General features: G+C 40.3%; 1 protein-coding gene across 1 annotated transcript; it reads left to right on the top strand.

Annotated features, from left to right (window-relative positions):
• Window positions 1-3,474: 3,474 nt before the first annotated feature.
• barx2 (BARX homeobox 2) lies at window positions 3,475-14,114 on the top strand. Its single transcript, XM_039821365.1, has 4 exons — window positions 3,475-3,885; window positions 9,133-9,442; window positions 12,235-12,319; window positions 12,752-14,114. Exons 1-4 carry the CDS (start codon window positions 3,699-3,701, stop codon window positions 13,037-13,039), a joined length of 870 nt encoding a protein of 289 aa, XP_039677299.1. The 5' UTR covers window positions 3,475-3,698; the 3' UTR covers window positions 13,040-14,114.
• Window positions 14,115-14,324: the final 210 nt, after the last annotated feature.

The following is a 14,324-nucleotide window of genomic DNA, read 5'->3' as shown; positions in this document are numbered from 1 at the left end:
TGTTGCATTGTCTTTCATCTGGCCACAACACAAATGCCTGAGTCTTGGCTGTAAATCATGAATGCTATTTACAGCTCTGTAGTATGTGACTAAGTTAACTAAGTGAGCTATTGTATGTTGATGCTACATGCTGTAATGCATGCACACATGGCCTTATCTGCACCTATAAATGGCCCACATGTAACTAATATGCTTGTGCAGTGGGTTATGAAGTAATCTACAGGTGGCGCCACAAACATCCTTTTTATTGAATCAATTAAGATGTTAAATATAACCGAGCCACATGATCAGCTCCTACAGTTGACCTTTCTATTTAGGATGCTTTCAAGTCTTTAAATGGATTTGACACCCACCCTGTTCACTTTACAGCATGCAATTATGCTAAGGTTTATTTCTTGTTCACCAGAGTTGAACACAGATATATCTTGTTCTCTTTAATCAGAAGAGTCTTAACACCACCACTTTGTAAATGGCACAGGTTTTTAGTTAATTTACATATGTGAAAGAATTGTCCTATCCCAGAATTAGCAGCACTTTGATCCTTAACATCTCATGTTGCGATCAGCCTTTCAGCATCGATGGCTTAGTGTCTCGGTTCGGATGTGCTTACAGCACAGTGATGATCAAATCCCTTAATGTCCGTGTTGAGGTCATAATCTACCCTTCCGAAAGTGCTTATGGCACTAGCAGCGGCTCCCGCGCTGTATCGACAACTATACCCCCCCCCCCCTCCCAATAAATCTCCCAGTGTCCAAAAGTGGAGGTGCATTTGCACCCTGTGCACAAGCTCTGTGTCTTGCCTGTAATCTGTCTCGTGTCAGATTGCATCCTGGTGCTCCCAACTCGCACTAATAGAGAGTATCCTCTGTTCGATGTCGGTACTAGGAAGGCCCTTATTACGCTTCTGGCTGTGGCATAACTCTTTTAATTGGTTGATCTGCCTGGCGTCTCCAGCCCTGCAGCGGGCGGATTAGAGAGGCCGCTCGGTAGCCGCTGCTGTGTGGATTTATATAGAAGCGTGTCTGCTGAAATGATCCACTTCCAAACAGCCAGAGACCCCCTCTCTAGCAGTCCCGCAACGCAATCCACAAGTGACAAGATGCCTGCAGCCATGATTCCCGGATCCTGGCACCACCTCAGGTTGTTGGGTTCATTGGTGCCACAGTAGCCCGATATATAGGCCTATAGGCTACGTAAACTGGACATATTTTTTTAATTCAATATTAATTTTCTTTTAAATAGCTGAAAATGTGGAATAAATGCAGTTAAATTGTTTTACCTTTTCTTTTGCGAAAGTGCCCAGAATCAAATAGGCAAAAAGGGCTACTGCAGGTCTATTTAAAAATAATGAAAGTAGGCTATAACTATCTTATCCGAAAAGTTTCTAACATTTTAAGTTTTAACAAGATGGTTCAAAATATTAAATTAAAATCTTTAGCAACGTTTTTTGCAGGGGCTTCACCGACAAAGTAAACTCACAAAGTAAAATGTGCTCCACAGCAGTTGTTCCCCCCTCCCCCCTTTGATCAAGCCATCTAACGTGTGAAAAGAAGCCGAGCTTCCCCACGCAAAGCTCCCATATTTCCTCCATATTCCTCCTCCACTTTGAACACGGAGGCTTCGGAGGCACGAGCCACCAGTGAGTTACATTTATTTCCAATTCTTTGGATGACAATCGCTCCCACCCCCTCCCCCCTTAGGACACCGACATTAGGCTACTTGAAACTACATGCTCTTGGGTTTCCTCACAGGGATGATCCGTCTTAGGCTATATTTTACTTCAAATAACAACATGTAGGCTAAATGACCAAACAGTTTTTTATTAGCCTATCAACTCACTTAGAAGTCTTAAAAACAAATATCTGCTGAAACCTGCAACAGGCCTATCTGAAAGAATTCTCAGAAAGACGTAAAATAAGGGATTAAAACCATTTCGCCATATTATGAACTTAATTGAAAGGTAGATTTATAGAAAAATAAATCGATGATAAAAGGCACAAAAGTTTTCTTTCAGGGATTCAGCCTGTCAAGAAAATTGAACGTGCCGGAAGCCTGTGTGAGGTATTTGCTCACATTAATGTCAGACTCATCAGCTGGAGCTGACTCTGATATTTTCAGTCACAATGCAGTCTGCAAATATAAATATAATAAAGGCTTTTTAAACGTTACCCTCCTGAGTGCCTCAGTGTCCTTGAACCTTACTACTACATTCTCTCAAAGCCTGTTTGATCTGACTGACATAATAATATTCATAAAAAAAGATATATATTTGATCGTTGATTTAAACGTGTGCCAAATCAGAAGTTGGAAAATGAACTATAGACGCTCCGGCTCTCTTTGAGATATTGTTAGGAAGACAGCGTGTCATTTTCGGCGTGCCTTCACGCCATGCGCGCGCGAGCAATTATTAATTCATAATAAATAATGTGTTATTAACTGCGTCAGTTTCCTTGGCAAGTCAATACAGAAAAAGACATTACTGACTTGGCCTTCAACCGCATGTTCTGACTTTTTGCTTCTTCATAGCCACTGATTGTGTTTTTTTTTCTTGGAGGCTAAAATAATTATAGCCTACAACTGTTTCGACAAGAAATTCCTTATTTTGCGACAAATGTTTTTATTATTATTATAATTGTTATATTTAATACTAACGATAATCATATTATTTAAATAATGATCAAGGCTAAATCTATCATTCGTCATGTAACTAAATCGACACACTGGCTTAAACCACAACACCCCTTTATATGTTAAGGGTTTAAAGAAAGAAAGAAAGAAAGAAAGAAAGAAAGAAAGAAAGAAAGAAAGAAAAAAGAAAGAAAGAAGAAACAAATAAAGAAAAGATTTTTTACCCCTTGTTACCATATTGATTTAATTCGCTTTGGATATAGCACTTAAAGTCCAAAGTTAAAATATGGAATAGATTGTGTATTGTATGTCTAAAGCGAACTTGATGAAATATCCTAAGTTATAAGTTAAGTTAATAAGAAAATAAGTTGGACACGGGATAAGCAATAGCTAATTTAATAAATGTATCAAGACAAATCATTCAAATAAAGCGTTTGAAACAAAGAAGCGGCACGATGTTACCTCAAATAGCTTACCACAGAGGTCTTTGGATTTGATCTGAAAATGAATAGCCTACCAGGTTTAACATAACATGGCCTATTTGTATTGATTAGGCTTAAAAAGTAGTTTTCATTCTGAAAATATGATCAAATATGACACCAAATTGTACACAAAGAAATCATAGAGAGAAACGTTTTTGGTGTGTGTGTGTGTGGGGGGGGGAGTTTGGGAGTGGGCAATGTGTATGTAGCCTATAGCCTACATTAGTGTATTTGTAAAAAAGAGAGAGAGAGAGAGAGAGAGAGAGAGAGAGAGAGAGAGAGAGAGCGAGCGGGGTTAGATGGAGCAGTAGAGATGTGTTCAGGGATGGTTTATATAGCAGTGGGTGTGAGCACAGATCGCACTCTGTTCATTAGCGCTCCGCGCAGCACAAGTTGAAGGCTACTGATCTTCACCGCGACACGTCAGGGAAAACTAGGCTGCATTTTTGAAAGACAAACAATGCATTATTTAAACGCCTGAGCTTTAGTAGTTGCTTTTGCCACTCGGTTAAACCTGCACAGCATTAGATATTAGTGAACAAAGCATATTGTGCAGCGAAGACAGCGCACGGCGCATAGGGACAGATCATGCACTGTCAAGCTGAGTTGAGGCTCTCCTCCCCCGGGCAGCTGAAGGCTGCCAGGCGGCGCTACAAGACTTTCATGATTGACGAGATCCTCTCCAAGGAGACTTGTGATTATTTTGAAAAACTTTCTCTGTACTCGGTGTGCCCTTCGCTCATTGTGCGGCCGAAGCCTCTTCATTCATGCTCGGGTAAGAGGACTGTTTTATGTTTTTGTTTTTTTGACTAATTAAGAAAGAAACGCATTAGGAAAAAAAAAATAACTAAAAGGCAATTATAGCATTTGTGGATTTGAGGAGGTTATTTGGAAATTTGGACACTTTTACGCATGAGATCAGTGTCATTATTAAAATAGCCTATGTTTTATTTAAATGTAAAAGCGGTGATTCATTTTGCATGGATCAGGAAATGTGAATTTAATTTGCAGAAAGTTTACATCCTATATCAGACTGGTGAAATATAGCTACATTGTGTGAAGTGCGTTATCTGTTGGGCTGTAATGACAGTATTTGTATAGTGCCATAAAGTTGGATCCTAATTATTCATTTTAAACCATAATTCCCCTTTCATGCAACTGTGCATATGGGAATATTCAAATTTGTGACCACACCGCATCGTTCATTTATCATCTTCATTACTTAAATTTATAGGTTTGCATCAATGTTTTTTCATTATCAAGAAGTAGTTTAAACTGAATCCCAATTAATTCATGCACGCTTCCTCCTAAAGTTTTACCACAAATTCCTAACTCTGTACTTCACATTATAAATCACTGCAGCTAAGTGTTGCAAATCAAAGACATGCGGATGAGTGAGTGAATGTGAGTGATGCTTCAGGGCTTTTGTTGAGCTGATAAATGACTGAATTGAAGAGTCGTTACACATAAAGGTCAATGAACTGTCAGTGGGACAGATACAAAATATAAATCTCACTAAAAGACACAGGTTACTAGGCTTTAAACATTAATGTATTTGGTCTAATTTCATTTGATTAATACTTTTACTCTGTTTAACCAAAGGCCTTCCCTATGATGAGTTTTGCTGCTTCTGGACATTTGCAAACGGGAGGATTGTATCTTGTTAGTGCACTACTATGACACAGAAATGTGTGTGACCTAAAACAAAGTAAAGTTATGCACAAAAAAGAAGTGTAATTTACAGTGTGGTTGGTCATACCGCCATATTAAAGATTCATTATACCGCACACTGATTTATCTTGATCTATACAGAAGAAAAAATAGAACGAAAACAAACTATTGATGCAATCGATACACTTTAAAGCTGATTCCTTTGAATGAAAATCACTCTTCTGCCAATTTTTTACTAGCCCGTTAAAGGCTTTCTCTCTTTTCCCTTTCAGTAAGATGGTTAGAATCATCTAGATCTCTAAATGACAGGCTGAGAGACTACATGGTAGACTGTGTGCAGGCTGTGTATTGTACTTGCTGAAAATGACCAAAATAGTATGGCAAAGCTCAGCTGGCACACCACATGTAATCTTGTCAAAACAAAACGTCGTGACTTATTTTTAATTGTACTTCCAGATGAATCCAAACAACTAAAAGGCTACTGCACACTCTAGTAACCATTAGGATAATTGCTCTAAAGTCTGAAATAATAGCCACTGCAATTTGATGATGACAGCGGTCGGTGGATAAAAATAGGGGAAGAGATTCCCTCATCCCTCTGATATGGATTGGTGTATGTGAGAGGGCACTATGACTTGGCTTTGGCACCCCTCTGTTCGGATGGATAAAGTAACCCGCCCTGCATATCAGAACACTATGCCCACCACTTATTTGTAGCTGTGGGGGTGTGAGACACAGTATATTCCCTAACATCAATGGCTTTTAGTGCCTGATATAGAAGCTGGCAGGCTTGCAGGTCTCGGGCCAAAGAGGGGCGACTGGTTCCTGCGTGGTCCCTTAACAGTGAAAGTTGACTTCTTCATTCTGAAGAAGGAAGGGATGCTATAACCTCCTGCTGCCAGCGGAGGCCGCTGAAAGACAGTGATGCCAAAAATGTTGCCTGAAGGAGTTGACAACAAATTAATTGTTGGTTCATCACTGGTATGCCACTCAAAGATACCAACATAATTGTCTTCTGTATTTTGTCCTGTGACACTTTACTGCAAATCTCATTTCTGTTCATCTGAAATGAAGTACAGACCATGATTCTGTACAGTAAAAGTGGCTTATACTCACAGAGTTATTTCCCTCATCATCGTCATTTAGGGCAAGATCAGAGACAATGAGCCCTGACCTGGTGCTGAACAGTGAACAACGTAATGGCAGGTTACAATATTTCATTTGGAGTCCAATCTCTCAGCAGGACCCAGGGCAGGGCTTTTAGCGGAAGAGGTGAGAGAGATTAAGATCAACTGTGGTGTAATCTCACCTGACAGCATGATGAAAAACAAAAACAAAAGCAGGAGAGTGTGCAGCCTGGGCGCCGCTGCATACTGGTTTGGTACTGGCTAAAGGCATTATAGAATAAATCCAAGTGAGCAAAAGGGTTTTCATCCCATCTTAAACCCTAATCCGCTGCAGACAATAAGATCTCCCATTAAGCACAAAGCCAGCTTGAGAAGGTTGATTACACCCATGTCAACACACAAGGGCAAGTATGCACACACACAAAGATAAAACGTGGGCACATCGTCCATCTTCAGTTAGGGATAATGTTTGACAACCTGTCCCCTCCCTGCCATTTTCGCTTAACCACTGCCATCAGATGTTTCTATCTCGACCAAAAAATCAGTTCTAAAAGTAGTTGTGGTGGTACAGGCTGATTTCAGCTGCCATATGAATACCTGTGTGGATAAGGTTTCACATTAAATCGTTAATGCTTGTGTTTAATGTGATGCTTCAGCCGGAGAAGTTTGTCAGTGTGACTGGGAATATACCATGACAGTAAAACTCAACAAGATACCATTTGTTGAGAATTGGCATTACATTTCCCCAAGCTGCCATGTCCTGAATGTGAATGATTATAATTAATTAAAGCAATGAGTTAGGGCAGATAAAAAAGCTATGTGGCCTATTGCCCTTCCCACCCAGGTAGTGTTTGATTTGCACTCAAAGGGCAAGGCCCCCCAAATAAAACTGTTTAATTGAGCAGCTCCCTAGCTGTCACCAGACAGCTTATATCCAAAACATGGCAAACATGCATGTATACTTGTCATAGCTAAGCAATGAATCATCCATTTCAGCATTCCATTGACAAAAAAAGAGAGTGTAAATGTTATGAAAGGGAGCAGGCTGATACAGGAAATATGGTTCCTTTAATTGGGACTTGCGTCATAAAAACTATGTGATCAATGTAGCAAATTGTTTGTATTAAAAGGAATGCTTAACAAACGGCTCTTCTTGATCTATTCTTAGCAGGTATGTCTTCTGTAATCGTCACCAGAACAACTTGTGCCAGTCCTTACATTCTGACTGCGATTATCAACAGTATCGATGTGCTTTTGCATGGGGCCGAGTTGCGCTCTTGCAGCTACTCAAACTGTTTATTTGTAGACTATTGACAGCACGCTGACACTTGTCAACAGCCTGTCAGAGAGAAGCTTCGCCGTTAGTGGAAAGTCACTGCAACGGCTGACATTTTCCTATTTGCTCTCTCTCTCTCTTTCTGTCTTTCTGTCTTTCTTTCTTTCTTTCTTTTTCTCTCTCTCTGGTTCTCTCTCTGAGGGACTGTCCGGAGACAACTTCAAGCTCTGTGTTGACAAGAGATTTCCTGACAGTCGTGAAGACAAACCGAGATGTTGCCCATTCAAAACAACACTTCCCTCCACTTTTGCACGTAGTTGGATACATGTTCATGTATAATCCCTCCTATAAAACGAGCTTGAACATTTAATCAGATGATTCACTGATATCAGAAAATTTAACTTTTACACAGATCTGATTTACAGAGAAAAAATGGAGAGCAATATAAATGGAAAGGTATAAATGGAGAGCGAGAGCGTACAAGGAGAGAAAAGAGGTCTTCTTGTCTAGACTTGTTGCAATAGCAGCAATCTCAGGTTGGAGGATTAGTGATGACCTCAGCACTTTACCATGATGTCATGATGAGCCCAAGGCAGTGTCTGATGTGTGTGTGTGTCTCTCTCTGTATGTCAGTGCAGAGCAACTGTGCTTACCTACATGTGTACTTGTATGCTCTGCTTTAGCTCCTCATGCTTGACTTACATGTAATAGTTTAGGATTTATTGTGAATTTGTATATGGGTAAGAATCTAAATTCATGTTGTACTATAGTGTAAGATTACAAAAATAGACTTGCCCCACCTTCTTTTAGAGTGTTTGTCTTCCTCGTCCTCACATTTGCTCTCTACTGCATATTTTCTCACCAGCCTTAAGAAAAAAAGACAGTAAACAGTCAAGGAACAGGAATAAAAAATCACAGTCACCGTCTGACATTTTGCCTCCGGTGGCCATTGGTGTCTGTGTTCGTGTGTGTCCGTGTGTCTAGGTTGTCTAGGTTGTCAGTTGCAGTCGATGAGGAGATTAAGGACACAGATCCACCACAGACAACCAGGAACACACATACTGTGTGGGTTGGTGTGTGACAATCTTCTATTTTTCTGTGCTCCATTGCAGCCTTTTTATCTCCCTCTACATCTTCCACCTGTACTCCTATAATCCCCTCCCACGTTTTTTCTGCTGCTCCTTATCGGCCCATGCATTACAGTCTGCTCTGTGCTCAGTCGGCTTGAATATTTTCGTTAAGGGATTTGTTTCATATTTGAGGCCGTAAGGATTTTTCTGGCAGATATTATGATTACTGTGGTGAACCCACTGCATCCTCTTGGCCAACCTCCTGGTCTCCTTCCCTCTCATCTTGGCTCCAGACAAGTGTTACTTTTTATTGATTCTGGCGTCTTGCTACTTCTGTCTGCGCTGATAAAGAGCAAAAATGTGTGTTTGTATATGATTGCGCACAAGTGCCAGAGTGAGAGAGAAAAGTTTATTAGCTGAACAGCGTTTGATTTAGTTTTTAGGCTTTTATTAGGGTTCATTCTGTGTCTGCATGTGTCTGCGTGTGTGCATGTACATCATGCTGTCAGTCTCACTGTGTGCATGTGGTGTGTGTTGGGAAGCCAGTTATGGTTTAACAACCTCTGAAAAATAATCATTCATTTGAAGGGTTCAGAGGAGCGGTGTAAAACACACTCTGCGTCATTGGGATTACAGCCCTCTACGTGGAGGTCAAAAGCAAAACACTTTTCACAGCAAAAACAGGGCAATTAAAAATGGAGCTGTCTAAGCAATTACAGGCGGTCGATAATGGTACAACCAAGGTGACTGAGAGGCCCATAAGAGCTCAGTAAAAACTCAGTGATTCAAAGAACATCTAATCTTTCTCCTTTTTTATCTTCTTATTACACTGCATTTGTCTGTTTCTGTCGTCTGACGCACTGTCTCTGCTCTTCCAGGCTCCTCGTCACTACGTGCCTACCCTCTGCTCTCTGTGATCACGCGGCAGCCCCCCAACCTGCCCCTCCAACTCCCCCAGCCATCGTCTCCGGGCGGGGTCCACTCTCACCTGCTCTCCCCGCAGCATCTTCGAGGCTCCGAGCCCTCACCCAGCCAGACGCCCCTCAGCATCAGCAGCGAGTCGGAAACAGAGCGCAGCACGCCCCGCCTGAAGAAGCAACGCCGCAGCCGCACCATCTTCACAGAGCTGCAGCTAATGGGCCTGGAGAAAAAGTTCCAGAAGCAGAAGTACCTGTCTACACCTGATAGGTCAGTACAGTTGAGAAATTCACACGAAATTGGATAGGTAGATTCCAGTAAAGGTCTGTTGCACATACACGGAAATACACAAATCACCAACACACAAACACAGTAAGAGCTGCAATAGCACACCACATAAAAACATATAAATAAAAAATGGTAAATCATGCCTGCTAACCTAGCTACTGTAACAATTTTGTCACTAAGTTAAAAGAAAGCAAACCACTGATCTGTGAAAGGTAACTGATACCAGTTATTAAATTTCAACCAGATGTAAAATCAAAGTCATATAAGCTACCAGCAATTAACTGTGACATTTTGATAACCTACATACCTGGCATTGAGCATATTTTGAAAGTACTGTACATGCACACGCAGACACAAGCACATTCACAAAGCCACAACTGCAATTATCAAGCAGTGGTTAACCTAACGTCATAATTTTTGATTTATCCTGTGGGGAATGTCTCATGTAATGTGAATTTGTCTAAGCCAGAGCATTACCTCAGCATTCTAGTTGAGACAAGAGTAACGTTTTAACCCTGAGCTTTCGAACAGCAAAAAGCCCCAACAAAGAAACACTGCCTTATTCAAGAAGGCAGGGACGGAGGCCAACACAAGCAAACACAAATGTATTACGTTGATTTACTGCCAGTCATTTCACACTTGTGCAGGTGTATATAAAAGTACATTTCTACAGTAAGATGAAGTAATCTACATATATCTGTGTCTTAAGTTCCATTCTGTGGGTCATTTTTGGGACCTGACATGAGGTTAGACTATATTTTCCAGTTTTATTGTGCGCCTCACTTTTATATTTGGCCTGCAGGCTGCCTTTCCATTATAAACCACAATAGTATTGAACCATAGATGTTGTAAAAGGCTTTGCTTTACATGCTCTGTAGGAATTTCAAACTGCTTGCGATCCTTTGCATCAAGTAGAGATTGGATGTGTGTACACTTCACCACCCCATTACTCATCTTTCTTTTTTCATATGTAGATACTGAGAGTAAATTGGCAGTTAAAAACACATGTACAGTATCTTCATGCATTTAGACAAATAGCAACACACATTGTATCCTCTTTACAAAGTATGTACTTACCACATCTAATCTGAAAATACATTAGCATATTTGGAATAAACCTGATTTATTCGTCATTCCATTTACATCCCATCTGTGGGGAATACTCCCACGATGCATTATTAAATATATCACATCTTGGCTTGCCTGGAGCCGTTGGAAAGGCGCCATGCCTCATCTTAAAGCAGAAGCCCCGAGGCTGAGCACAACTCAGTGATCAAAACCAACCACCCTTACGAATGGCTGTGCCAAAATACTGTGTCCTGTCAAAATATCCGAATCTGACACTGTGTTGAAAATTAATTAAATACCCAGCTGGCGGAAAAACATCAACAGAGAAAATCCCCCTTTAAAGCCCCACATCAAAGGTGTGGCATGCGCCCCACTTTGGTTTGTTATGATCCAAACATAACTTTTCTTTTCTCTCCCTTTTCCCTTTTCTTGGCATGGAACCTGTGCAATTTTGAATTGAAAAGACTTTACACACGGGGGTGAGAGAAAACTAAACCAAAAATATCCCTGAAAATGACTTTTAATTATTTATATCATAGAGCAATAATGATTTTATGCAGCATCCAATTATCATAATTAGTGTCTTAATAATCCTCGCTGTCATCATCCTCATCATCATTATGAAAAAAGTTTTCAGTTACACCCAAGATTCCCTAATGAAAGGTGTGAGAATGGAAAAAAAATGGTGGTCTTGCGATAGCCCAGAGGGAGTAACTCAAATGCTGTTTCTATTGCTGTGAGTGTGTGTGGTTTCTCTCCATTGAGAACTAACGACCATAAATAAGAGGGGTGTTTTCCTTTTCTGCAATTACTTTCCCTTGCCTCCAGTTGTTGAACTGCTACAGACTGGGGCATGCATGATAGTGAAGTTTGATAGACAGCTTGATTGGCTGTATGTCTGGTGTTTTTTGAAGCGCAGACACATACATGCACACAAAAACCACACACAGCCATTTATGTAAGGCATAAGGTTATGTTGAGGATCCCATCAATCTCAGGGGTTTTGTTGCTGCTCTGCTTTTTAGATTCTGGGGGGGTGGAGTGAATCCCTTCATCTGACCGTCAAAGACTAAAAAGAGCAGGGAGGAGGAAATCTCATTGAAAAAAAAAAAAAAACCTTTCTTTTACAAATGGATGCCTTGTTCACTGTATCTGTCCCTTCCTGATGTATCACATTACACACCATCCAATAGCCCTATTAGTCATGGATCAACCCATGTGGTGGATGCATTCAGAATATTCTCCCAACAGACTCAATTGTCCAGCTACAACCGCTGTGATTGGAACACTGGTCGCGGTACATATGTTTCCAGAGCTGCAGGTGTACAGTGTCAAACTCAAGCGACTAGCAAGCAGCTTTGATGTGAGATTCAAAGACAAAGTTAAGCGTGTTAGAGAGGTCTTATACTGTACTTAAGCCTGCAAATGCTGCAACCTCTAGGCATGAAGCTGCATTACTGTACTTTATATACTTGGTGGAAAGGTAAAAAACATAATTATTGTCAAGATGCTTGTGATTTCTATACTTTCCTGTCAGTAGGAGAAAAAAAGGAAGACATTGGTGCTTTTGGGAAAATTGCTGATTCTTAAAGCATTTGAATGATATGGTAGGCTATATAGCCTGTTCAGGTTTAGGAGGACCCAAATGTAGAAAGTATATGAAATGTCCTTCTAACATGTAGTTTGTTTTGTTTGTGATTTTGCAGGTTAGACCTGGCCCAGTCACTTGGTCTCACACAGCTCCAGGTGAAAACATGGTACCAAAACAGGCGTATGAAGTGGAAAAAAATGGTAAGAAAGCCAGGCAGGTCCAGGAACAATGATTGTTGTAAAGAATGACTCTCTTCTTTCTTTATTTATCTTTTCTGTCGTCCTTTAAAAATAAATTCTTCCAAAAGGGTGGCTTTGATTTTACTCCTAACTCACTGTTTCATGTAACGCTGATTTGAACTATGACAGAGAAACGAATGATAGGCATGACAGGAAGAGAGGGTGTGGTGTGAAGTGTGACCAATGATGACGGCAGGGCGAGCAAACACTTTTCCAGAAAGGTCAACAACTCAGAGAACAAAAAAAGACCTGAAATCATTAAAGATAAATGAGTGCACAAGAGACAGCCAGCAGCAATATGTCTTCTCTTAATTACTATAATAGCAAGCATTGCCTTTGACTGCCGCTGCCATTTATTACCAGACCACTAAGATAGTCTCTGTGTTATTCTAGGTGCTCAAAGGAGGTCATGAGGCCCCGACTAAGCCCAAGGGAAGACCCAAGAAGAACTCCATTCCCACCACGGAAGAAATAGAGGCTGAGGAGCGAAGAATGAGGGTGGAGGAAGAAGATATGAAAAGGAGGGTGAATGAGGAGGCAGCGCTGGCTCACGGAGAAGAGGCGTCTCAGCGTAAACCTCAAGATCTCACTTCAGAAACTCACAATCCAGCCGCAGCTATGGAGAAATCTGAGCGAGAGCCACTGCTCCTGATGCAGTCAGAGACTCACGCAGCCAGCTAAGAAAAACAACCAAAGACTGATGTCAACCTGAAAACAAATAGTGCCTCAGGATCACTGTAAAAAGCCTGTTTGGTGTTTAGAGCCATTTGCTTTAGGAATTTGACTGGAAACATATAGCTGGAATCCAATCTTTACCTAATGCAGCCTTTTTTATTTTTGTGTGTGTTAGAAAACATACAGTACAAAGAGCTAAAAATGCATGGACACTGATTGCACTGGGAAAAAAAGGGCCTTTAAAACTGTATAAGGAGTGTTAATCTGTCAAATTCAAGCAGGTCAGTCAAGTATCACCGCATCACCTATCACCTATTGTGCATTACATCTATGAAAGATCAAACACCGCTGGCCCTCCAAGATGCCTCACATAGTGTATGTGCCAAAATATCAAGGTTTGCCTTACTGTAGTGTCTCTATGTATCTATTATAAATGACTTCACTGCCAAAAACTATAATATTAAATGGCTACAGTGCCTTGTCTGTCTCAGAGGAAAGCTTTTTAAGTGTTAATAAAATGCAAGTATATTTTTTACAGTGATTATTCATTACAAGTGCCGTTTTTGGAGACAGAGTTATAAAGTTTTGAACAGTTCAGTGTTTACGTTGGAGTTCTTCTGCACAGCTTTAAGGTGCAAAAGTTTTCATTATTTGGTTGGTAAAGCTTGCATTGTTATTTTTTCAATCTGAAAAATCAATATTTCTGCCAAGCCATACACTGTATCATACTGTAGAAATGTGTATAAAGTATAAGATATATGGTCTTTCGGATATATATGTAAAACAGTATTTTTAACTGCTGTTTTATATTGGATTAAAATAGTTTGTATGTATAATGTTACTGCCTTCCCTGATCTTTTTTCTCCTTTCACGGGAGTCAGGATGACTCTGCTTTCTGCCACGAGGCCACTAAGACTGTTAAGCTGTCAGAGATTCTGAGAGGGAATAAATCATAGCCTGTGCCAAAGATGCTCAGCAAATGCTGAACATTTAAAATCTGAAAGACATTTTTAGCCTGCAGGCTTTGCATGAGTACCCCAATCAGTATGTTCGACTTGTATTAACATAACACTATCTTCAACTGCTTGTCACTGACTTCTCTATACACTTCCAACTCTACTTTCTTCTCTCGCAAGGAATTGTATTTAAAGAGTTTAACTTTTTTAATTATACAGATTTATTTTTATTTGTTGTTTTTTCATAAAAGTGCAGTATTTTTCTGATGTATATAATGCTTGTTTGGTAAGCTTGTTTGCAGTTTTTTCTCTTTTTTTAGGTTTATGTACCATCA

Source organism: Perca fluviatilis, chromosome 2 (assembly GCF_010015445.1).
Source record: "Perca fluviatilis chromosome 2, GENO_Pfluv_1.0, whole genome shotgun sequence".
Lineage (NCBI taxonomy): Eukaryota > Metazoa > Chordata > Actinopteri > Perciformes > Percidae > Perca > Perca fluviatilis.
The sequence above is the reverse complement of the archived record's forward strand: the minus strand, read 5'-3'. Positions and strand labels throughout refer to the sequence as shown.